Source organism: Neltuma alba, unplaced genomic scaffold, assembly GCF_004799145.2.
Source record: "Neltuma alba isolate B1F8T4 unplaced genomic scaffold, ASM479914v2 tig00012014_pilon, whole genome shotgun sequence".
Taxonomy (NCBI): Eukaryota; Viridiplantae; Streptophyta; class Magnoliopsida; order Fabales; family Fabaceae; genus Neltuma; species Neltuma alba.
Window position 1 is genome coordinate 1,005,577 of NW_021636585.1, and position 25,291 is coordinate 1,030,867.

General features: G+C 34.7%; 2 protein-coding genes across 3 annotated transcripts; one reads left to right on the top strand and one right to left on the bottom strand.

Annotated features, from left to right (window-relative positions):
• The first annotated feature begins 12,867 nt into the window (after positions 1-12,867).
• On the top strand, positions 12,868-18,764 carry LOC114721211 (MACPF domain-containing protein At4g24290). Its single transcript, XM_028907033.1, has 8 exons — positions 12,868-12,918; positions 13,359-13,676; positions 14,128-14,366; positions 15,383-15,584; positions 16,081-16,143; positions 16,212-16,398; positions 16,905-17,071; positions 17,566-18,764. Exons 2-8 carry the CDS (start codon positions 13,416-13,418, stop codon positions 18,253-18,255), a joined length of 1,809 nt encoding a protein of 602 aa, XP_028762866.1. The 5' UTR covers positions 12,868-12,918; positions 13,359-13,415; the 3' UTR covers positions 18,256-18,764.
• Positions 18,765-20,527: 1,763 nt separating this feature from the next.
• On the bottom strand, positions 20,528-23,997 carry LOC114721215 (uncharacterized). Of its 2 annotated transcripts, none has more exons than XM_028907040.1 (3): positions 23,863-23,997; positions 20,930-21,395; positions 20,528-20,719 (listed from the first exon to the last, which is right to left on the bottom strand). In XM_028907040.1, the coding sequence occupies exons 2-3, from the start codon at positions 21,215-21,217 to the stop codon at positions 20,576-20,578; spliced, it is 432 nt and encodes a 143-aa protein (XP_028762873.1). In that variant the 5' UTR covers positions 21,218-21,395; positions 23,863-23,997; the 3' UTR covers positions 20,528-20,575. The 2 variants fall into 2 exon arrangements, with proteins under 2 accessions (XP_028762873.1, XP_028762872.1); XM_028907039.1 differs by lacking the exon at positions 23,863-23,997 and adding an exon at positions 22,936-23,016.
• Positions 23,998-25,291: the final 1,294 nt, after the last annotated feature.

Genomic DNA, 25,291 nt, shown 5'->3' on the forward strand with positions numbered 1-25,291 from the left:
AATCATTCTCCACTCATCACTTGAATTGGCATAGGGATCTTCTTATTAATCTCCTTATTTTATGCTAAACATTAAAGAAACGAACATATGCTGTTGTGCGGAATCATTACAAAAGAAGATTTTGATTTGATAAAACACAATGCTCATCTCTCATCATTTATCAGATTTCATTCGCTGAGTAAAAGAGGATTCATAATCTAAATCGCTTTCCTTCATAGAACGCTTTCCAGATTTTATTCTGTAAAGTTGCTCTTCGAAATCCCCAAAAATTTCTCAACAAAATTCCATAATAAAAATCCAAGAAGGCGCTTACAGGCTCTCAGGATCTTCCCTCCTCCTCCACTCAGCTTCTTCTTCTTCTTCCTCATCACCGATGTTCTTCCTCCGTTTGATTCTCCTTCACCATCCTCTCCAATCGGTGGAGCTAATGCCACGTACTGGTCATGGATCCTGCAATACCTCTCCGACACCGACGAAGATCTTCTCATTGAGAACGCTTTCTTCATCGTGCCCTGAATCCCCGTCGCTGATGAAGAAACCGACGCACTCCGACCCAGAACCACGCCGAATATCTCTCCGTCTCGATGCTCCCCGACAGCTTCCCCATCGTCATGTTCTTCTCCTCTCTCAGGTGAGGATTTCTGAGCCTTGTCCTTCTCGATCTGGTTTGGCTCCTCTGTTCTGGTGACTTTACTGTTGTTCCTGATGTATTTTGGGGTCTCAGGGAAGGAGAAGAAATCAGGGAAATCTGTAGATCTTAACTTGTGAGTGTTACCACTAGGATTGATCTTAGAATAGCCACTCATCTTTGAAATCGCATATATTCAATGGGAACAGATATGATAGAGTGATTGATAGAGAGAAAGAGAGAGATAGAGGCAGAGCATGTGAAAGGGGCAGAAGAAAGCTTTATGTGTATAAATGCGTGTATAAGGGGGTAAGGAATGTGGGGGAGGTGTTTGACTAAATGTGCGAGAGAGTAAGAAGAAGAAGATGATGATAAGGATGTGTGGTTGAGAGGTGAAAGAGGTAGATTTGAAGGTGAAAGCGATAGTGGACAAGGGGAATAATATTATCTGTGTGGTTGGATTTGGTAATCTGCAGTGAGGACTGAAACTGAAGCAGAGGGAACTTCCTTGGAAGTGAGGGAGAGAGATGGGGACAAATTAAGAGAGAGAATTTATATTTAGGAAATTAAATTAAACTAGATTATCATATGCTCTTTGCATGAATCTACAACAAGTCATGTGGTATATGGCTTATCAATAATGCAGTATTTTATAATGCTCGAGATGATCCTACTTTTCATGACTTTTTGCGAGAAATATGTTTTGTTACCCTGTTGTTATGATATTGATAGTGATAATTTTAAAAATATTGAAGGCTCAAATAATTATACTAATAATTTTTTGGCTAAAATATACATTTAGTCCTTTAATTTTATGTAAGGTTTCGGTTTGATTTCTTAACTTTAAAAAGTATATTTTTAGTCTTTTAACATCAAAATTGTTAATTTTAAATGATAATTTTTTGTAACAATCATGGTTATTTTGAATATTAAACTTAATATGTTAACATTTAGTAATGTTTTATCAGCATTCAAGAGTTTAATATCATCATTTTTTCCTAAAAGTTTTAAGGTTAGAGGACTAAAAGTTTACTTTTTAAAATTAAGAGATCAAAATGAAACTTTGTGTAAAGTTAAAGGCCTAAAAATATACTTTAGCCTAATTTCTTTTATTTATGAAGAGTCATTAGAATGCTTCATATGATTTGAATTTTTTCAATGTACTTTTTAAATTTTATTACCCACTACTCTGATTTTTTTTTTATATATTTTGAATACGTTTGATTCTTTTTATAATTTTTTTGCCAACTTTTCTTAAGTTATGTCTAGCACTGGGAAAACGGGCCGGCCCGTCACGGGCTCGGGCTTAAACGGGCCGGCCCGTTTAAGCCCGAGTTCAAAAAATGAAGCATTTTTCCAAGCCCGGCCCGTGAGATAACGGGCTCGGGCTGGCCCGCAGGCTTTTGACCCGTTTAACTAAAATGTATTTTGATTATTTTTCTTTGCCTATTTTATCGAAATAATAAAATGAAACAACAAAATTACTAATAAAAGATATAAATATAAATAAAAATAAGTCACAAACATAAATATCATTATGTTAAAACATCTATCACAGTGTAATAAAGTCTATTGAATGAACAAACTAAATAGAGGACAGACATAAACAACTAAATAAACACTAAGTTCAGTAAATAATTACAATATGGATGATCTTGTTTAATTATAAATAATTAACAAAAAAGTTTAACTAACAAACATAGTATATATAAAAAATAATTGTTTGTCCTACTGACAAAAAAGAAAAGAGTTTATCATCCATAGTTCTAAATTTGTTTCTAACTATAAAAATGATATAGATTTTTATTTTAATTCAAAAGATTCTTTAACCAATTCTATTTCAAGTATAAAAAATATGAAAGAATGATAAATAAAGATTGTAAAATAACACATACAGTATTTTAATAGGTTTTGACAACTTATAAATAATAACACATTTTTGTTAATATACTTAGAATTATGGTGATTTCTTTTTTTGTGAATGCCATTTGTGTAAGCAGTGGGGGTAAGTAAAACTAAGAGTATATTATGTGTAAAATGTTAGAGTTTTTCTTTTTAAGTTAAGAAAAAAATATAAAAATTAAAAAAAAATATTGGCGGGCTTAAACGGGCCGGCCCGCGGCCCTACAGGGCTGGCCCGTTTATTTTTCGGCCCTACAGGGCTAGCCCTTTTAAGCCCGACTTCCCTTTCAAGACTCCAAAATACAAGCCCGGCCCGCGACTTAAACGGACTCGGCCCGACGGGCTCGACCCGTTTTCCCGGCTCTAGTTATGTCTTGGAAAGATCTAAAACTTTAACATATTGTTGTTTAATTTTTTGCCATAATTTTAACAATGTTATAAATCATGAATTTTGTGAAATTAGACTGTGGGACTCCCAGTAAGAAAATAATAATCATGCCAATCTCAAGTCAAAGGATCATAATGCCATATTTCAATGTTTGGGCGATCACTATGAGGCTGAGCCAAAAATTTCACTTGAATAAAGCACTTAAATTTTAAAAAATTAGATGAAAGAAAAATACTATTCTTTCCGATCTTAAATATAAGACCTATTTTAAAGTGTAAATTACACTACAAAATAGGTCTTTTATTTAAAACCGGAGGAGTATCATACACCAAAATATCATGTTAGATTGGCTAAGTTTTTTTTTCAAATAGAAGAATTTGCCAATTAAATTTTTAACAGGGAATTCATCCCCAGTTTTTCCTATTTTATCTTGATATTTTATCATTCAAGAAAATTTTATTTCTATCTTTTCTTCTAAATTAAAGTGTAGGCATTAATGACATGATGTTATAAATGAAATCAAGCAAATACCATTTTACTTTCCATAGAATTTTCATGCCACTCAATCACCAGGCAGAGACAATCATTCTCCACTCATCACTTGAATTGGCATAGGGATCTTCTTATTAATCTCCTTATTTTATGCTAAACATTAAAGAAACGAACATATGCTGTTGTGCGGAATCATTACAAAAGAAGATTTTGATTTGATAAAACACAATGCTCATCTCTCATCATTTATCAGATTTCATTCGCTGAGTAAAAGAGGATTCATAATCTAAATCGCTTTCCTTCATAGAACGCTTTCCAGATTTTATTCTGTAAAGTTGCTCTTCGAAATCCCCAAAAATTTCTCAACAAAATTCCATAATAAAAATCCAAGAAGGCGCTTACAGGCTCTCAGGATCTTCCCTCCTCCTCCACTCAGCTTCTTCTTCTTCTTCCTCATCACCGATGTTCTTCCTCCGTTTGATTCTCCTTCACCATCCTCTCCAATCGGTGGAGCTAATGCCACGTACTGGTCATGGATCCTGCAATACCTCTCCGACACCGACGAAGATCTTCTCATTGAGAACGCTTTCTTCATCGTGCCCTGAATCCCCGTCGCTGATGAAGAAACCGACGCACTCCGACCCAGAACCACGCCGAATATCTCTCCGTCTCGATGCTCCCCGACAGCTTCCCCATCGTCATGTTCTTCTCCTCTCTCAGGTGAGGATTTCTGAGCCTTGTCCTTCTCGATCTGGTTTGGCTCCTCTGTTCTGGTGACTTTACTGTTGTTCCTGATGTATTTTGGGGTCTCAGGGAAGGAGAAGAAATCAGGGAAATCTGTAGATCTTAACTTGTGAGTGTTACCACTAGGATTGATCTTAGAATAGCCACTCATCTTTGAAATCGCATATATTCAATGGGAACAGATATGATAGAGTGATTGATAGAGAGAAAGAGAGAGATAGAGGCAGAGCATGTGAAAGGGGCAGAAGAAAGCTTTATGTGTATAAATGCGTGTATAAGGGGGTAAGGAATGTGGGGGAGGTGTTTGACTAAATGTGCGAGAGAGTAAGAAGAAGAAGATGATGATAAGGATGTGTGGTTGAGAGGTGAAAGAGGTAGATTTGAAGGTGAAAGCGATAGTGGACAAGGGGAATAATATTATCTGTGTGGTTGGATTTGGTAATCTGCAGTGAGGACTGAAACTGAAGCAGAGGGAACTTCCTTGGAAGTGAGGGAGAGAGATGGGGACAAATTAAGAGAGAGAATTTATATTTAGGAAATTAAATTAAACTAGATTATCATATGCTCTTTGCATGAATCTACAACAAGTCATGTGGTATATGGCTTATCAATAATGCAGTATTTTATAATGCTCGAGATGATCCTACTTTTCATGACTTTTTGCGAGAAATATGTTTTGTTACCCTGTTGTTATGATATTGATAGTGATAATTTTAAAAATATTGAAGGCTCAAATAATTATACTAATAATTTTTTGGCTAAAATATACATTTAGTCCTTTAATTTTATGTAAGGTTTCGGTTGATTTCTTAACTTTAAAAAGTATATTTTTAGTCTTTTAACATCAAAATTGTTAATTTTAAATGATAATTTTTTGTAACAATCATGGTTATTTTGAATATTAAACTTAATATGTTAACATTTAGTAATGTTTTATCAGCATTCAAGAGTTTAATATCATCATTTTTTCCTAAAAGTTTTAAGGTTAGAGGACTAAAAGTTTACTTTTTAAAATTAAGAGATCAAAATGAAACTTTGTGTAAAGTTAAAGGCCTAAAAATATACTTTAGCCTAATTTCTTTTATTTATGAAGAGTCATTAGAATGCTTCATATGATTTGAATTTTTTCAATGTACTTTTTAAATTTTATTACCCACTACTCTGATTTTTTTTTTTATATATTTTGAATACGTTTGATTCTTTTTATAATTTTTTTGCCAACTTTTCTTAAGTTATGTCTAGCACTGGGAAAACGGGCCGGCCCGTCACGGGCTCGGGCTTAAACGGGCCGGCCCGTTTAAGCCCGAGTTCAAAAAATGAAGCATTTTTCCAAGCCCGGCCCGTGAGATAACGGGCTCGGGCTGGCCCGCAGGCTTTTGACCCGTTTAACTAAAATGTATTTTGATTATTTTTCTTTGCCTATTTTATCGAAATAATAAAATGAAACAACAAAATTACTAATAAAAGATATAAATATAAATAAAAATAAGTCACAAACATAAATATCATTATGTTAAAACATCTATCACAGTGTAATAAAGTCTATTGAATGAACAAACTAAATAGAGGACAGACATAAACAACTAAATAAACACTAAGTTCAGTAAATAATTACAATATGGATGATCTTGTTTAATTATAAATAATTAACAAAAAAGTTTAACTAACAAACATAGTATATATAAAAAATAATTGTTTGTCCTACTGACAAAAAAGAAAAGAGTTTATCATCCATAGTTCTAAATTTGTTTCTAACTATAAAAATGATATAGATTTTTATTTTAATTCAAAAGATTCTTTAACCAATTCTATTTCAAGTATAAAAAATATGAAAGAATGATAAATAAAGATTGTAAAATAACACATACAGTATTTTAATAGGTTTTGACAACTTATAAATAATAACACATTTTTGTTAATATACTTAGAATTATGGTGATTTCTTTTTTGTGAATGCCATTTGTGTAAGCAGTGGGGGTAAGTAAAACTAAGAGTATATTATGTGTAAAATGTTAGAGTTTTTTTTTTAAGTTAAGAAAAAAATATAAAAATTAAAAAAAAATATTGGCGGGCTTAAACGGGCCGGCCCGCGGCCCTACAGGGCTGGCCCGTTTATTTTTCGGCCCTACAGGGCTAGCCCTTTTAAGCCCGACTTCCCTTTCAAGACTCCAAAATACAAGCCCGGCCCGCGACTTAAACGGACTCGGCCCGACGGGCTCGACCCGTTTTCCCGGCTCTAGTTATGTCTTGGAAAGATCTAAAACTTTAACATATTGTTGTTTAATTTTTTGCCATAATTTTCACCCCTTGGTGATCATATGTCTATACATTAATCATAGCAGTTTTTACATTCATTCTTTTGTCACTCACCATTACTATAAATATAGGTCATCTCTAAGCGTATACTTGAGAAAACAACGTATTTATTATCCATTTATTATATTTAACTAATTTTTTAATCTATATAATTTAATTATTTAGAATTTATAAAACAAAAGGAGTGTTATGATTTAATTAATTTTTTCCAAGGAACAAGTTCCAAGAGGTTCTTGTGGGCGTGTGTGATGGGCAATTGGGCATGAATGGTCAAAGTCAATTATTGAAGACTGAAGAGAGGTGGCCCTTTTGTCCAGTCTTTCTGCTCATCCACATATGACGTGTCTCATGAATTTTTGCAATGTCAATATCAGCAACTATCTGCATGCTATGGCGATGATCTGGTTTTTTTTTTTTTTTGTGGAGACTGAATTATGTAGCGGTTTGATATTTCTATATTATATTACATTTTATTAATATATTAATATCTTTTACTGTTTAATATCTGTACTTTATGGCGATGAGCTTTTTTTTTTTTTTGTGGGGACTGAATTATCTAGCGGTTTGAATAGATAGAATTGTTCTTAAATTACTTCTATTTATTTGGTTAAAAATTTGAATTTACTTAAAATTTATTTATTAAATGAAATAGTCTTATACTTTAAAATTTGAGATTCAGTTCATTGGTATTTCGAAAATCCATTCAATCAATGATCAAATATAACCAATTTATCAATATAAAAAATATTGAAATTTAGAATTAATAACGAATTATACTATCGGCAAATTATCATATTACATGTAACACATATGAAATATGTCTAGTTATAGAATGTTAGTATTCTTTATAATGTATATTTTTATATATAATTATTACAATAAAAATAATATTACTAGAAAAGAACACAATTTCCCTTAATAATGTTGAGTATTCAAAGGGCGTTTGTAACTGGCAGACTGATTCAAGATAACATCTTGATTGCTCATGAAGCCTTTCACTATCTGAAGAATAAGAAGAAGGGGAAGAGGGTGGATATGGCCATTAAAATAGATATGAACAAAGCCTATGACAGGTTAGAATGGAAGTTTGTAGAAGAAGTGATGAGAAGACTCGGGTTTGGTGAGAAGTGGATTACCTGGATTATGGAATGTGTGACTTCAGCTAGTTTGAGTCTGCTTGTAGGAGGAAGGAAGGTGGCTGATATAAACATGGAGAGAGGTATTAGACAAGGGGACCTGTTGTCTCCTTATCTCTTTATCCTAGCTGCTGAAGCTCTTTCGGTGATGACACAGTGGTTTGTGGAGAGGGGTCGTTTAAAAGGTATTAAACTAGCTGCAAGTTGCCCAATTCTATCTCACTGCTTTTTTGTAGATGATGCTCTTTTCTTCATTAATGCAGAGAAGAGAAACTGTAAGTTGTTAAAGAGCATACTGGATTGTTACTGTGAAGCATCAGGTCAGGCGGTGAATTTTGATAAATCCTGTGTTTTTTTTCTCAAAGAACGCCAGTGATAGCTTGAAAAAGGAAATATATGATGTTCTAGGGATAAAGGCAAGTGAGAACCCAGGGAAGTATCTGGGATTACCACTGATTTGGGGGAAATCTAAAGCTGAAGCTCTTAATTTTGTGAAATGCAAGATGAGTTTAAGATTGCAGGGTTGGAAACAAAAGCTATTAACTTTTGTGGGAAGAGAAGTGTTGGTTAAGTCAGTGGCGAATGCAATACCTGTGTTTTCAATGTCTTGCTTCAAATTCCCTCGAAAATGTTGTGTTGAGCTTGACAGTATGGTTTCTAAGTTCTGGTGGGGCCAGAAGGAACAGGAGGGGAGAATCCATTAGAAGTCTTGGAAAAGTTTGTGCAAAGCTAAAGGAGAAGGGGGTATGGGATTCAGAGAGCTAGAAGCCTTTAACCTAGCTCTGCTAGCAAAAACAGCATGGAGAATGGTGCAACAACCAGATGCTCTTTGGGTTAAAATGTTGAAGGGCATATATTTCCCTAATGGATGCTTTTTGGAAGCAAAGAAAGGAAATAAAGCATCCTGGGGTAAATGGAAGGGACCTGATAAGGAAGGACCTATGCTGGAAAGTGGAGAATGGTGAGAAGATCTCTATTTTTAATGATCAGTGGATTCCTACTGCAGACTCTTTGAAATTGAAAAGTAGAAATTTGAATGATAATTCAAGAAACCTCAAGGTAAATAGTTTGATTAAAGAAGGAAAGTGGTATTTTGATGAGACCCAAGATGCTCTTGATGATGAAGACAAAGAACTCATTATGCAGGTCAAAATTCCATCAATAAGCAGCAATGACAAAAGGGTGTGGTTAAAAAGCAGAAGCGGTGAATACATGGTAAAACTAGGCTATAAGGTTGCTCTGAACATAATGAGGGATAATGCTACTGATAAGCCTAGTTCTTCTTATAAACCCTCTAAGAACCTGTGGAGCGGGATCTGGAACATTAAATTACCTCCTAAGGTGCTGCATTTTATGTGGAGGGCTGTGAATGGGGCTTTGGCAACTAAAGAAGCATTATTCAGGAAGAAATGTTCAGTGAACCCGATATGTGAGATCTGCAGAACACATGTGGAAATTGTTGAGCACATGTTATTTCAATGTCCATGGGCAAAAGTCTGCTGGTTTGGCTCCCCTTTGTCACTGAAGTTTAATGATAAGGGAAACTTTCGGTTTGACAAATGGTTGGAAGAATGGTTGGACAGTAAAATGGGCAAGGATAAACAGAATTTAGCAATTTTTGCAGGAATCTGCTGGTGGATCTGGAAATCTAGATGCAAGGCAATTTTTGAAGGTGAAGATGTTGATGCCTTGAATTGTGTGGCAAAAGCAATGAGATTAGTTAGAGACTTCCAGAATGCAACTGAAAGGGAGGGAAGAAAGGAAGGGGGCAGGAAGAGCTGTGATAGAAACCAGGAGTGGTTGAGACCAGCAGCTAACACGATCAAAATTAACATGGATGGGGCTTTCAAGCATGACTCTAAGGAAGCAGCAGTTGGTGTGGTGTGCAGAAACGAGAAAGGAGAGTTTATTGGAGGCTTGGGGAAGAAGGTGGAGTCGATTTCACCATTTATGACTGAATGTTTAGCTTTTCTATCTGCTTTAGAAGTTGCTGAAATAAAAAACTGGGATCATGTGGTCTTTGAGATGGATTGCCAGGAGTTGTACGATCTACTGCAGAGGAAGGATGGGAAAGGAGGAGAATGGTGCTGTTCAGAGGTGGTGCAGAAATGCATTGATAGTCTTTCGGGTAAGTCTTCATGGAATCTTTCCCTGGTTGACAGAAAAGGAAACAAGGCTGCTGATCTAATTGCAGCTGAGGCATTGAGGGGCATGGTACCTTCGGGATGGCTTTCAAAGCCACCATCCTCTCTGTTGGCTGTTTTGATTAATGATGTGAGCTCCTGTGGCCTGGTGTGTAGGGACCGTACTGGTATTGGCTAAGTGTCCTCTGTATTTAGTTTCTTAGTAAGTCAGTTTATTTTCTGTTTGGTCTTTTTTCTTTGGTAAGGTTTGTGTGTTAGGTTGTATTATAGGCTTTTGAGTGTTTGCTTTTCCGGCCTTTGGGCTATTGGTGTTTGTACCCTTCTTTTGGTTATTAATAAAATTGACTTGTTTTGCTAAAAAAAAAAGAAAAAACTACGGCTTGAAAAGTATTCATAATTAAGCATACTAATACATTAATACCCAAATTTAGTCAGTAATATTGGATGCATACCATATGTTTTTATAAAAGAATTATTGCGAGTATTAAATATAAATCAATATCAATAAACAATCAAATTAAAATATAAAATCTATAAAAAAAAATTTACAACTAAACAGCGCAGGCAGTTTTTCATATATTGCCTTCATGGTATGAAATACACACGCAAACCCTGAACCGATCTCTTTTAATTTTTTTAATAATTGAATGGGTTAATACTATTTTTAATTCTTAAAATTTGATTTCGTTTTAGTTTTTGTTCATAAAATTTGAAAATCATTGAAACCTTATTTTAGGGATCAAATATCTTTAGACAGATCAGAATGAAATCAAATTTTGGAGACAAAAATCATTGGTTTTAAACTTCAAAAGCCAAGACTAAAATGAAACTAAATTTTATGAATTAAAAATGACATTAACCCCAATTAAAATATCTTATATAAGTTCTGATACAATGCCACTAGCTCACTGGTAGCTCATAAGACGAGTGAGGGAGCATATCAGCATATGGGAAGAATAATAATCACATGGTTTTGCATCTTTTGGTTTGCCCATTTTCCGTAAATAATTTATTCCCCACCTAATTTTTTTTTTTTGGGGGGGAACTCTGTTAAGCAGCCTGTGTGGTGTCTTTTGAAAAGTTGTCCCTCCTCAATATTGACGTCTCAACAGCTACACTATTATTACATTGAATCAATGCATGACTTAAATTGGAATCATTTTTGAAATAAATCAAGTAGTTTGGAACATACCATATATTCCTTCAGTCCTATTAAAACCCTTTAAGCATATTTTACTAAAACGAAGAAAAATATTAGATTCTATTGCTTTTTGTCTTAAGCTTTAATAATTTTCTAAATTTATTCTTATTTAAGATATATATACTCTCCAAGAAAATAGTAATTTACATAATATTAGAAGTGGATATCTATATACAAAGAATTTAATAATACGGCTTAAGTGTATATAAGACGAAATTTTTTTATTTTAATTTATAAATAAGATTAGAGAAAGATATAAATCACTTTTACAAATTCTAGAATGCATGAGGCCCAGTTTGGTTCACATGAATTCAACAGGGGAAAAAGGAACAAAGCGGAAAAAGATTATTACTACCTCCGGTCCTACTATAAGGTGTCGTTTGTAATCTATAAACGGGATCTTCTAATTAGGGTTTGAAAATAGTATTTTCCTTTTTTTTTATATTTTTCAATTTTTTTTTAAAAAATGCTTTCAGCGATCCAAACGAGGCCTTAGATCTGCGAAGTGTGAGTCGGAGGAAGTCATGCGGCATTGCGAGTACCAATAAATATCGGTTCTAAACTAGGATAAAATTGAATATTACTGTAAGAAATCTCATTTGCTGGCCTTAAAATATAAATATTAGGGGTTGGCCAAAAAAAAAATATTTATTAGGGACACCATTTCATTCAATTTTTTTTAGTACGTTTCATTCAATTTGATCCTCGGTGCTCATATTTTAATTGGTCTCGGTTTAGTCTTTATAGTCTCACAGTGTCAAATAAATTATTCTTATACTCTGAATACGTTAAATAAATTATCTTAAAATATTAAGTAGATTCGGTACTAAAGTTCGTATAAGCTTTTTTTCTATTTTTGGAATGAAAGTATGTGTCAGCTTCAGAAGTAGTAATACTCGTTAATAAAGACATATTGAGTGAAATATTATCTAACGTCTAGTAATAAATACTGTCATAAATTTATTTATTTGATTATTCAGTAATTTTGCAGATGAAACAGTTTCAAATCCTATGAAAAAAACAAGAAAACCAAGGATCGTTGGACGAGATCTTTTAGTTAACAACATATTTAAAGATTTAGTTATTTATAGTCATATGATTTATGTAGTCAACCCCACTTAATGAAATATTATCTAACATCTAGTAATAAATACTGTCATAAATTTATTTATTTGATTATTCAGTAATTTTACAGATGAAACAGTTTGAAATCCGATAAAAAGAAAAAAACTGAGAATTGTTGAACGAGACCTTCTGATTAACAACATATCTAAATATTTGATTGTTTATAGTCGTATGATTTATGCAGTCAGCCCCACGTAATGAAATAAGATTTATTATTATTATTGATTATTCAGTAATTTTAATAAAATCTGCATGCAAAATTTTCCATTAATTATTTCGACTAGTATTTTGGCTCTTGACAAGGAACTGTTGTGGTTATCGTTGAAGGCCAATCTAATCTAATCTAGTAGGCAGCCGTATTAACGAACAATGAGACATACTGATTGAAAAAGGTTGACTAGGACTTGTAAAACCATCTGTGATTGGTTCAGCTAAAAGTGTCAGTCCACACGTGTCCACGAAATCTACATTTTGGTCAAACCCAAACCGAATTTACTTCATCCTCACTCCCTCCTCGTGCTTCTTTTTAACTCACGTCCCTTTCTTTCTCTCTCTTCATTATAGGGTTCCCTTTTCCTCTCGCTTCCTCCCTTTCTCTATCTGTGGTCCTGGCCTTTTTCCTCGAAGACTTCAACTTTTCTTCGCGGAAGTTCCAATAATCGTCTGCCTTGTTAGGGTTTCGGAACCGTTGCTACTAATCGCGCATTGCTGGCCTTGATTGCCAATTCTTGAGTTCCGCAATTGGCTGTCTGCCTCATTTGGGAGGGGTTTCGCTTCTATTCTTAAAGTGGCGGAGGAGTCACTGCGATCAGTGATGAGCTTTCATGCCTCTTAACTATTAAGTACCGATTTTTCTTTAGATTTTTCTAGTTTTATGAAGGGGTGAGTAAGAATGTGTTTTTATTGATGTGCATGCTGGCCCGTGTGTGCGTTGCGGACTTGGGGTGGGGCTGGATATGTATGAATGTATCCAAGCTTATTCATTTCGTGGGGCACTTAATCGGTGGAATGTGTGTGATGTTTTTTTTGGTTTTCCAGTTTTTAATTTAATCATAAAGGGTGAAATCTTTTCCCGTTTTTCATTGGCTTGAGCTGAAGATTTTTCGTTATTTTCATTAGTAAGTGAGTAGGCAGATATAGATCGCTGTAACAGGTTGAACTATCGTTCTGTCTATTGTTAAGGTTGCATACCCATGTATTATCCTAGTTTCAAGTATATGCATTATTTGCTTGACGTAGGAGGTGACTTGATATTAATTTTGTGTTAATTATGCTAATGCAGGAGTTTGCTGGGTTTCTGACTTTGTTTTGGTTAGCTTGGGGAGTAATGTGCTGAGTTATGGAGCTCAAGGCTTCAGCGCGAAAAGCCGCTGAGACTGCAATTGGATCCATTGGGCGTGGATATGACATCTGCAATGATCTGAGACTTAAGTACTGCAAAGGAGAACCCATAAATTCTCGATTAATTGAGATAGATGAAGGCGATGGAAGAGAGGTGGTTCTACCTGATGGGATATCTATTCCAAATGTTTCAAAATCGATAAAATGTGATAAAGGGGAACGAACTAGGTTCAGGTCTGATGTTATTTCTTTTCAACAGGTAATTTTAATTGCATATCTCTATGTGTGCATTTGTTGTTATTATTTTACTTTTAAAGGAGGATCTATGTGTGGGCCACGAAAAATAATGTTTTTTAGGTAATTGATTAGAAACTGTGTGGAGTCTCATGCAATACTACAGACATCTGTTTCGATTTCCTGGCAATACATTGTTCTTAAATATGATAACTTGATGAGCTACAATTCAAACATAGTTTTAGTTCTTAAAATAACCAGAAATCCATAAATTTAGCCTTCCATAACTAAGAGGCTATGTTCCAAGCTAGCCATTGATATGATGCATTACTCTAAACACATGCCACATGGACAGACTTAAAACAGAGTTGTGTTGCACAAGATACGGTAATAAGGTACTACTTGTTCCACATTCTATAGGCTTACACATGTTTTCCCCTCCTCACCGGCTATCTGTTTCTTTTAAATGTTTTCAGATGTCCGAGCAGTTCAATCAGGAATTATCTTTGACGGGTAAAATTCCCTCAGGCCACTTCAATGCCATGTTTGAGTTCTCTGGAAGTTGGCAGAAAGATGCAGCCTATACCAAGACCCTTGCTTTTGATGGGGTGTTTATTACTCTTTACACTGTTGCATTAGAGAAATCTCAGATGGTACTCCGTGATAATGTCAAAAATGCTGTGCCATCATCATGGGACCCGCCTGCATTAGCAAGGTAAATGCTGGTCTTTGTAAATGTTCTTACCAAATGGTGAAGCAATAATCAAATTTTGTGTCAAATGAACTAGTATTACTGGTCCTAAACCAGATGGTGGAATCATGGATTTCTTGAAATGTTGTAGATTATTAGCCATTTGAACTTCTGTGGTACTTTGGTCCTTAATATGTAAAGGTTTGTTATTGAAAAGATGGTAATGATAACTTCATGTGGGTTAAATGGTTTGCAATTTCTTTCTGTAGTGTTTGCCTCTTTATTTTATCATGTTTTAAATCCTCGACCTACAGTTATAAGGGTTTGCTACCATTCCTATATTAAAACTTATGTCTCTTTCCCAAAAAGGGGGAAAAAAAATCTCACGCTTCGGGACTTGCATGTCTATGATTTGTGTGTAGTATTTCTCCGATAGATTATTTATTGTTATCATAGTGGTATAAAATGCCTATCATAACTCTAATATGTGAGCTTAAAAACATAATTTCCCCTATTGGCCCTGATTTGTTTCACTTGTGGTTGCATCTGACTGACCGCATTCTTGCTTTGATGAAACCCAACTTCATTGAGTGAATTTTTTTTTTCCTTTTTTATGTTCTGCCAAAATTTTCTTGCCGAACATCTTGGTATATAAAATATTATAAGTGGTACCTCTTAGTAATAACTATCAAACATACTGCCAAATTGTCATGATTTAAAATCCTGGTTTACATTGATCCATTCATTATCTTTGGTTGCCTTGCTTGACTTTCATTTAGATTTCAAATAGAAAACTTGATTGATGGTCGCTATAAGATCATAATAATTCGTATGGATATGTAGCCCCCTACGTTTCTACTTTATTGTTTCTGAAATAATTCGTCCTGTTGGCACCAGCTGGATGGCACATACAAATTTTTTTTCTTTCCTAAAATTGTGTCAACAGGCTTGGTTGGACTGATGCTGGTCATATTTTTCAAACTATAACTTTATCGCAGAGTTGAGACTATAGTAAATATTGCTATTTATTGTAATTTCAGGTTTATTGAGACCTTTGGAACACATATTATTGTTGGTTTGAAGATGGGCGGAAAGGATGTAATTTATTTAAAGCAGCAGCATTCATCAACTCTTCAACCTGTTGATGTTCAGAAAAAATTGAAGGAGATAGCTGATAGGAGATTTTTAGATGCCAATGGACAATACAACATTGCTTCCGATCAAGTTTACCCGAATGACAAGGTTTATAGAAGGCATCTGTTTGCCTGTCCTCAATATGATTCATTTTTAATCGGAATATTGAAATCACTCTGTGCACCTTTTATCTTTTTTCCCCTCAATTTTGTTTCTTTTTTTTTGCTTCTATTACATTCAAAATTAGGCATGAACATGATATCTAAACTCTTAAGAAAGTGTTGGAAGAAGAAAGCTGCATAGCAGTGAATTCAATATTCTATCACAGATAACTCAGTCCTATATGCCCTGCTTTATTTCCTTTCAAACAAATAAAATCTCATTTTTCATGACGTATTTTTAATGGAAAGAAAATAAAAGCAGTAACGTTGCAATGTGCTCTGCTTTCCCATTTCTATCTGTGGCCTTTAGACTTCTAGGAGTTCAAATGTGTTAGAGGCTTCCACCTATTATGGGATCATTATGAATCGACTTTTTAATGGAACTTCCCTTTTTGTTATGGTAACTCATGTTGATTTTTAATGGACTTTTTGCTTCCCTTCAGTTTGGGATCAAGGAGCTGAGGTTTGCTAATATCAGTCCATCAAGTTCATATTCTCACAAGGAGGTAAGCCTTAGAGAACTAGCCTTGAAATTCTTTCCTTTTGTTATGCCTAAGTTGGCACGTTGTTGCAGGATATTGTAAGCATCTGCAAGAGGAGGGGTGGAGAAAATGACAGAAACTCATCCCATAATAAGTGGTTACAGACTGTTCAGTCGGAACCTGATGTAATCTCAATGTCTTTCATACCTATCACGTCTCTCCTTAACGGAGTGCCTGGGAGTGGATTCTTGAGCCATGCCATAAATCTTTACCTACGATGTGAGCAACATTGTTTCTTGCATTTTCAGAGTCAACTTTGTCCATGTTATTTGAACAATTATTGCATGCTATTGAGAAACTTTAGTATGATGCCCTGGACATCCAATCTTCTACCATTGTTGCCTACACTATTGCTGGAGGGAGAACTTGAAGAGATCATATAGCTTATCCCCTGCCTGTAATTGTGAAATGCTAAAAAGTATTCTTGTCACCAACAAGTTGACAATTGCAGCTAGGTTTTTCTGGAGCTCTTCCTTTTGCCCATGAATTGTTCCCGTTGCTTGAACTGATGTGCTTGTGATCTTTATCTCTAGAGCTTAAACTTTCTAGCCTGGAACGTTCATGCCTATGTTATTATATAAATTTTTGACTGATTGAAATCATTTCTATGACATCCTTTTTAAAAAAAAAAAAAATTATTTTCCTTCAGTGTTAGTATTTAATATCAACCTAGTATAAAAAAATTAAAAGGCCTCATGACTTCACATTCATTATCATTATTTTAGATAAACCACCAATTGAGGAGCTCCACCAGTTCTTGGAATTCCAGCTGCCAAGGCAATGGGCACCTGTATTTAGCGAACTTCCTCTTGGTCCACAGCGGAAACAACAGAGTTCTGCATCTTTGCAGTTTAGTTTAATGGGGCCCAAGCTTTATGTAAACACCACACAGGTAAATGTTCTTGATTCTAGGTGTTTGTTGGCTGTGCTTTGGATTGTGATAAATTATGTTCACGTGTCTGCTGGATTTATTATTTTTGTTTGGTTGGTGTGGGTAGAAGGTTTGTGTTAAATTGTGCATGAATGCTGGTCCTCGAAGAACTTGTGCAGTTTCTCTTGAAGATGCATCTTTCCAATATATACTAAATTAAATGTATTCTGCTGGTAAAATTGATTTGCTCACCGTTTTTTAAGGTTGGATGTCATGAAGTTTCTGGTCATATCTTGTTTTTGTTGTTTTAACTGAATCCTGGAGCTGATTGGGCTGCATTTTTAATTCATATTTAATTGGTCCATCATAGATGACCTTTTTCTTTTTTTCTTTTTTTTGGGGGAAAAGCACCATAGATGAGTTTTCTGAATGCTACAATAACTCAAATGAGTTTAAATATATCTATTTTGCAGTATTTATGCTAAAACCAGCATACTTGTTCGTTTTGTTAACAGGTTGATGTTGGTAAGAGGCCAGTGACTGGTCTCCGTCTATATCTCGAAGGTAAAAGGAGCAACCGCTTAGCCATCCACATGCAGCATCTTTCTTCTCTTCCAAAAATATTTCAGCTTGAAGATGATCCAAATGGCAACTTTAGACGGGAGCACTATGAGCGAAAATTTTATGAGAAAGTTCAATGGAAGAATTTCTCTCATGTGTGCACTGCTCCTGTGGAATCCGAGGAGGATCTTTCAGTTGTCACTGGAGCACAATTACAAGTAGAGAATTATGGCATAAAAAATGTTCTCTTTCTAAGACTCAAATTTTCCACCGTGTCAGGAGTTACCTTAGTAAAGCATCCTGAGTGGGATGGATCTCCAGGGCTGGGAGCCAAGTCAGGGCTCATATCTACACTGATCAGCCAACACTTCACAGCAACATTTCAGAGGCCACCTCCACGGCCTGCAGATGTTAATATAAACTCTGCTGTTTACCCAGGTGGCCCTCCTGTTCCTGTTCAAGCCCCCAAACTTCTAAAGTTTGTTGACACCACCGAGATGACCCGAGGACCACAAGAGACTCCTGGCTACTGGGTTGTCTCTGGAGCAAGACTTGCTGTAGAGAAGGGCAAGATCTCTCTGCGAGTTAAGTATTCATTGTTGACTCTAATACCAGATGAAGAGATTGATGAGGATGAGGATTAGATGATACTACTTTCTGGTATATACTTTGGTAGAATCCTAAAAATGATGCTGGGCTGGAGTAAGGAGGGGGGCGCATATTTATGAGAAAATTCATGGCGGTATAGCGAGGGAAGCTCTGGCACAGAGATCAAGAAACAATGAAGAGAGGGAGGGAGTGGTGGGAATTTTGTTTTTTTCAGATGGTGGAAATATAGTTGATGGTAGTAGTTGTGGGTTTAAATGTCTTGGCTACCCTTTGAATGTTCCTGCAACTTCTTCCCTCTTCCTCCTGGGGTTATGCTTCTAATGTAAAGTCAAAACATTTACGGTGTAGCAGCATGGCTTGTTAGAAGAGGCTATCTTGGTTGGTGGGTGCTTCTGTTAATTTAGCTTGTTTGATGTCCAGGGTGGGTGACACGATTTATCTGTCAAAAATATGTAAACTGATACAGCAACATTCAAAATGCAGTGAGAGACGGTGGAAAATTTTCAACTATATATAATACATAACTATGTTGTCTTGGGAATATCCATTGCAAGGAGCTAGTAAAAATTTGTTATGGTAGATTCATCGGTGGATCTACTTTAACAAGTGTTCATCGACTCGTATATTTTGTTGTGAATTGAGTAAATGAAACCTAGTTAGAGTGAGTGGTTTAACTCACTTGAGCGAATGACCCAAAGGGAAAAATAAAATTAAAAAAATCATTTAATTGAGTTTTTATTAGCAGTGTGTGATTCTTGCTGATTTTTCATGTGATTATGAGATTTGTTTATTCTATGGACTATTTATGGATTTTTGTTTCATGAAAACAATTCCTGATGGTGCCTGAAGAAGAACGAGGGACCTGATCATCAGCCTGTGTTGAACTTCTTGGAGGATGATCCTTAAAAATTAGGCCCGTCCATGATATTTGGGATTTATTTTTTTAAAAAAATTAAAGATTTAATTTGGTACAGATCAAGTTACTTGTATTTATTATGTTAAGTTTTTCATTTAGTTTCACGTATGTTTATAGTTAAATATTACTCCTCCGGTTCTTAATATAGGATCTAACTGTTAAGTTGGTTTTAATCCTAAATATAAGACTCATTTCTCATATTTATCAATTTTTTCTAAATTACCCCTATGGATACTCCCTCAACTATAATTAAGTAGAAGAGGAAGAGGAGGTATTAAGAAAGATGATTATGGTATTTTAGGAAAAACGTGTTACATTTTTTATAATTAACTAACTTACCTAACTTTCTTAATCTAATCAAATTAGTTAAATAGATATTATATTAAGGACCGGAGGAGTATTAAATGTTAATATTTTGGTAAGAGGACACATGGTCATGTAAATGTTTTTTTTATAATTTAGTTGTTTATATTGTTCCATTTTATTTTTAACTTAAAATTTAAATTCTGATGGCGGATATCTTAGAGCCTATGCTGCTGTCTGCGGACCAGAGTGGTGGAGGCCCTTTATCGTTGGCAGTGTTCATGGTCAACTTGCCCAATCCCAAACAAAGGAAGAAAAATTTTATATTCTGATTTTAAAAAAAAAAATTTATGCGATGAAATTTTAAATCTTTTGATACAAATGGTACATTAAAGAAGTTGAACTAATTTTATACAAGTATAAAAGCCGTGAATGTTTTTAGCTATCCATTACCAGATTTTTCCAATACAATTATATATGCAAGATTTTTTTTTTCCCAAAACCAAACTATAATTTCAAAAAATGTCATTAAAATTTAAAAATAATAATGCTATTTATTTACTTGAAAAAAACCTAAGGAAAACCAGTCTTGAAGTACCTATAGTTTCCTTCAATTCTTAATTTGGTACTTGTAAATTTTTCTCTTCATATTAAATCATTTTATTTTATTTTATTAGCACAATTAGTTTTTGTACATGGTCTAATAATGCCAATAGATCAAAGTTATAGAGATTAATGGTATTAACAGATTAAAATTAATTACAATTTGGTAATGACTCATCTAAACTCCAGTTATGCAATGGAATTTGGTACTATTTTAAAAATATATAAAATAATGAGCTGCTTCTGAAAACAAGAGTGATGCAAAGAGTAAAGGTGTATGGATTTCACTTTCAGGCCAGGAATAAAAAATATTTTTTCCTTTTGAGATCCACTTTTCTTAACCTCTGTTATTTTAAAGATACTTCACAAAATTCTAACTGCATATGATCTAAATTTGACCTGATTAATTTCCAATCCCAAGAGCCAGATGAACATGCATTGAAAATATATACGTATAACATAGATACTTGATAATCTCAAAAGAGCACAGCTTTTGGTAGAATGTAAGCTAGAATTTAACCACAAAATAAAAGCTAATCAAATACAAAACATTGTTCATGAGAAGGCCAATGAATCCCTTCCCTTGAGCAAGGCAAAGGAGCAGGTTTGGCTATGAAGGTTGGATATTGCTGCCCAGGCATCATTACTGACAAATCTGGTGCATAAGATGCTGAAACCTGTCACAAACATCAATTATTTTAAAAAGAACAAAAATTTAGGCACATTTTTAAAAAAAATATATTTGCTACTCAGTTTTAAATTAGCTTGGATTTCTTCAAACTACAAATGAACCAGCCATGATATGAAAGGTTCAAGTCCAAACAGCATCATAGATTGAACAAAGAGATGAGGGAATTTCAGAAGTGAAATGCCATGAAGAAACTTACAGTTTGTCTATTTCCGCGTTTCCCGGTTGTTCCTGATTCCAGGGAATCCAGCAAAGACTCTGGTGAAGAATACTGTGAAGTTGGTTTGAACAGATGTTCAAATATGGCCATTATGAGGAACATTGAGATCAAAATGGCGGTGGCAACAAAACCAAAAGAAATGGCATTCATAGATGTCCCAAAACTTCTCCATGGAGCTTCCTTGTCAACCATTGCTTGTGGTGGACCTGGCTCTGAAGTTGTGTATATGTTCCATGGTTTTGATCTTTCAGAATTAAAATCGTTCATGGTCGAGCTCTAAGAAAGATTCCCCACTTTTCTTCGGAACCGTTTGATCCAGTTTCTGATTTTGTACAGACAGCTAAAGATTTAGTGTCTGCGGATAACTGTAAACATGATAAATCTGATCTAGCTACGGCTCCAGTTGTTCACAAGCTCTTCTTTCAATTGAAGAGTTGTTCAACCCCTGAAATAAATGATAGCTAAAAGATTAGTCATTTCAGACGCAGAGTCCATAAAAAAACACTGTATTCTGAAGACATCATGAAGAAGACGATGAGTGTCGAAAGTTGAAGCAAAATGAACCTCGGAATCACCAAGGAAATGGTAACTTCCCAGGTGGATGAATCATAATGTGGCCCATGGCCAAAAACCCACATCAAGGTAAAAAGAAGCATCATGATAGAATATTTTCTAGGATTTCTACTTTCGGGAAATCTTATATTTTTTCTACGCTTTATCATGAAAGCTCAACTCTGAAGTACCAAAAATCAGTAGGTTTCAAGAAAACCATTCCCTCAGGGTAGAGAAACTACAACATGTGATCTAATCTACCGTTTTAAGCCATATATAAATGTTTTCATATCACATTTCGAAAATGTAGTTTAAACTACAAAATGTAGTTTAGTTATGAAAACTCAAGCCAGGGTTAAGCAGCATTCAATCACTGCATCATTACCCATCTACAAGGTGACCAGAGTCAAAAGAGTGGAGAAATCAAAGCCACATATGCTAACTTCACAGATCAGAAAACATGACATGCAAAAGAAGTCATCTGCACTCCATCAATCCAAGTGAAGTAACCATTCTTGGTGGAAAATGTGAGGAGTTCAAAGACATAATTGACTGCCAAAAGTACTTGGTTCAATCCAATCTCTGCAAGTACATTTATGCTTAAATGATGATAAATCCCCAGAACAGAAAATTCAAGATAGCGAAAGAGGGTTGATAATTCCAGAAATGCTGCAGAACAAGAAATGAAATGCTAATGAGATGGAATGGAATGATAATGCAAATGATACAAATGACGCTTATCCTTCTTGACTTCTTGTTATGGTTTGATAAAAATGATACAACTCATGAGACAACAAACTGACCTTAGTGTTCTTCTTTGTGATAATGAATGATTTGGAACAACAAGTAGGCCGGTTTTCCAGTTTCTTATTAACAGCTATCTTCAAAGCAAAGAACACCACACTTCTCTCTAAACGTCACACAAATATGATGCTCACCCCCAGCTAACTTTATACCCAATAGAAAATGTGAAGACAAAGTTATATGATAATCCTATTGGTACACTTTTCTATTTATGTTTCCATGTCGATGATCCTGATGCCTAACTTATTGAATACTATACCTTGTCTGAAGAAGCAAACTTAAAGAAATAAAAAGAATGGGCCTTGCTGTCTGGAGAGCCAGAACAAGAATTTCCAACAAGGTGCTTTTAAAAGTAGTCGTATTTTAAAGCTGGATTTCATCAAGGTTGTTCTTGGTTCTTCTTAATCCAACCCTTTAAGTCACATGAGTAGTGGCCCTCGGTGGGGACAAGTGCAAGCTATAATTTCCAACCACTCCTATTAGAAATGACAACATTCCTTAGACAAATATGAATCTAATAAGTATTTTGCATCTAAAGGCAACAGTTCTCATTACACGCTATGATGATTTTTATGATTAAAATAAATACACCGAACAAGAGAGAAGTAGATAGATGGATAGGTAGATACCCACGAGTTGGAAACTCAAAGACATGAGGCTCTTCTCTCTTGATGACATTGAGATCTAAAGCTCTTTTTGATGGCACTAATGCTTGATTGATCCCCCTTCAATTCCAATATAACCTTCAAATGTAATCATGAAATATGGTTGCACTATCTTGCACAATCTCATAAAAATCTTCACTGATTAAAAGAAATGAAAAGGAGGTGGAAAAGGCTGCCGTAATATATATGTAAATACTAACTCATACATCTACAAAAAGAGAAAAGAAGGACAAATTATAGTAATGATTATAATAAATAATTCGAGGAAAGTGATAGTGAGTGTGAAAGATGGACTTGTTACAGCTAAGCAGGAGCAGAAGAGCCATGATTCAACAGAGGAAAGGGGAAATGGGTCTATGAGAGGGAAAAAGGAACAAAGCTAGTAAAGAGGTGATTTAGACCACTTTCAAGGCTCGTGTTTGGTCCAAAAAACACATGCTGAAAGGGCAAAAAATTCATAGCTTTTGTCAGAAATGCAAGAGCCAATAGGTATTGTGATTTGCGAAGTTTTCATGTGAAACAAAATGCTCAAGGTCACCTTGCCAGCAACATCCCCTCCAAGAGTATTGATGCACACACATTATGATCAATCCAGCCTCATTATATATTCTTAACAACCAAAAACCCCAGGTAATTCAGAAAAAGAATGAAGCAATTATTACCATAAACATGATTAATACACGAGAGACAGAGAGAGAGAGAGTGAGAGTGAGAGATTGCCACAAATTCTGATGCATTGAGTGAACATGTTTTGTCAACGAGGCAATCACATCGTTTGAGTGACATGAAAGCTCATCTAAAACAATGTTCCCCGGAAAAGGAGGGGGGAACCCTAAAACTATGATATAAAGAAGGGTTTGGGGAAAATGTTGGTGAGAACATCATATTCACCTTAGCAATTGAGAAATCAGTTGGGTTTTGCTGTGAGAAGAAGCATCAATATAATCACAGAGGCAGTGGAAGATGAAGAAGGAGAAAATTTTACTGGGTTCTTATTACTCTTGAAAAGAATGAATTCCTGAGGGCAATTGAGAGAAAGAGAATTACACACAGTGACTGAAAAAGATGAATGTGCCTTCCTGTTCGCCATTTGCATGTAAGACATTTTTTTAAGAAAAAGGACACACACGCAGAGAGAGAGAGAGAGAGAGAGTGGTCCCATGACAAGAAAGCGCACTACAAGAAAAATGGGAAGAGAAAATGATACTGGAGAAACATGTATTGCTGTGCATTACTCTACCTTTGCCTTTTCTTTTCAACACAAGTCTCGGCCTTAAGCAACGATGACTTGACTTTTCCCATTAACAATTTCTGCATAATCCAAACATTAACGGTTAAATTGGTTGCAATCATTTCATATTTTTGTTAAGCACAATGTTATAAATCATGAATTTTGTGAAATTAGACTGTGGGACTCCCAGTAAGAAAATAATAATCATGCCAATCTCAAGTCAAAGGATCATAATGCCATATTTCAATGTTTGGGCAATCACTGTGAGGCTGAGCCAAAAATTTCACTTGAATAAAGCACTTAAATTTTAAAAAATTAGATGAAAGAAAAATACTACTCTTTCTGATCCTAAATATAAGACTCATTTTAAAGTGTAAATTATATTACAAAATGGGTCTTCTACTTAAAACTGGAGGAGTATCATACACCAAAATATCATGTTAGATTGGCTAAGTTTTTTCTTTAAATAGAAGAATTTGAAGCATTAACCTTTATTGATACTCTCATCCCATCTTCACCCCTAACCTAACCTCAGGTGATAAATTGGTTGAGTTTTAGATAAATCATTTTTCACCCTCTACATATAATAAATAAGCGAATTATACAATCATTCTTATCATCAAAACTCACGCTCATTTTGAGGCAAAATTAAAATACAGTCGTCTTTCAAAAAAAAAATTAAAGCATGCTTTACATCAATCTTTTTCTTCTTTTTTGGTTGGATACAATAATCTTTATTCTGATAAAAAATGATTTATGATTATACATATAATATTAATATGTTTTTTCTTCTTTGCTGAAAGCTATACAATATAAAACAAATCTAAATATCCTTTACCTCTTTGAATTGTTTCTGTCACAGAAATCTTACCTTTTGTTTCATTCACGAAAATAAATTAGAAAGGAAATGTCTGGTCCGCATTTGGAAAGCCGGTTTCATCTCTAAAAAGCATTTTGTTTAGGCTTTGAATATATATATATATATATATATATATATATATATATATAGAATATGTTGGATCTGAGAGTCACGTTCCATGTCTGCCTTTTTATCTTCTCACCTGGTTCAGTCATGATGAAGCCTCAACT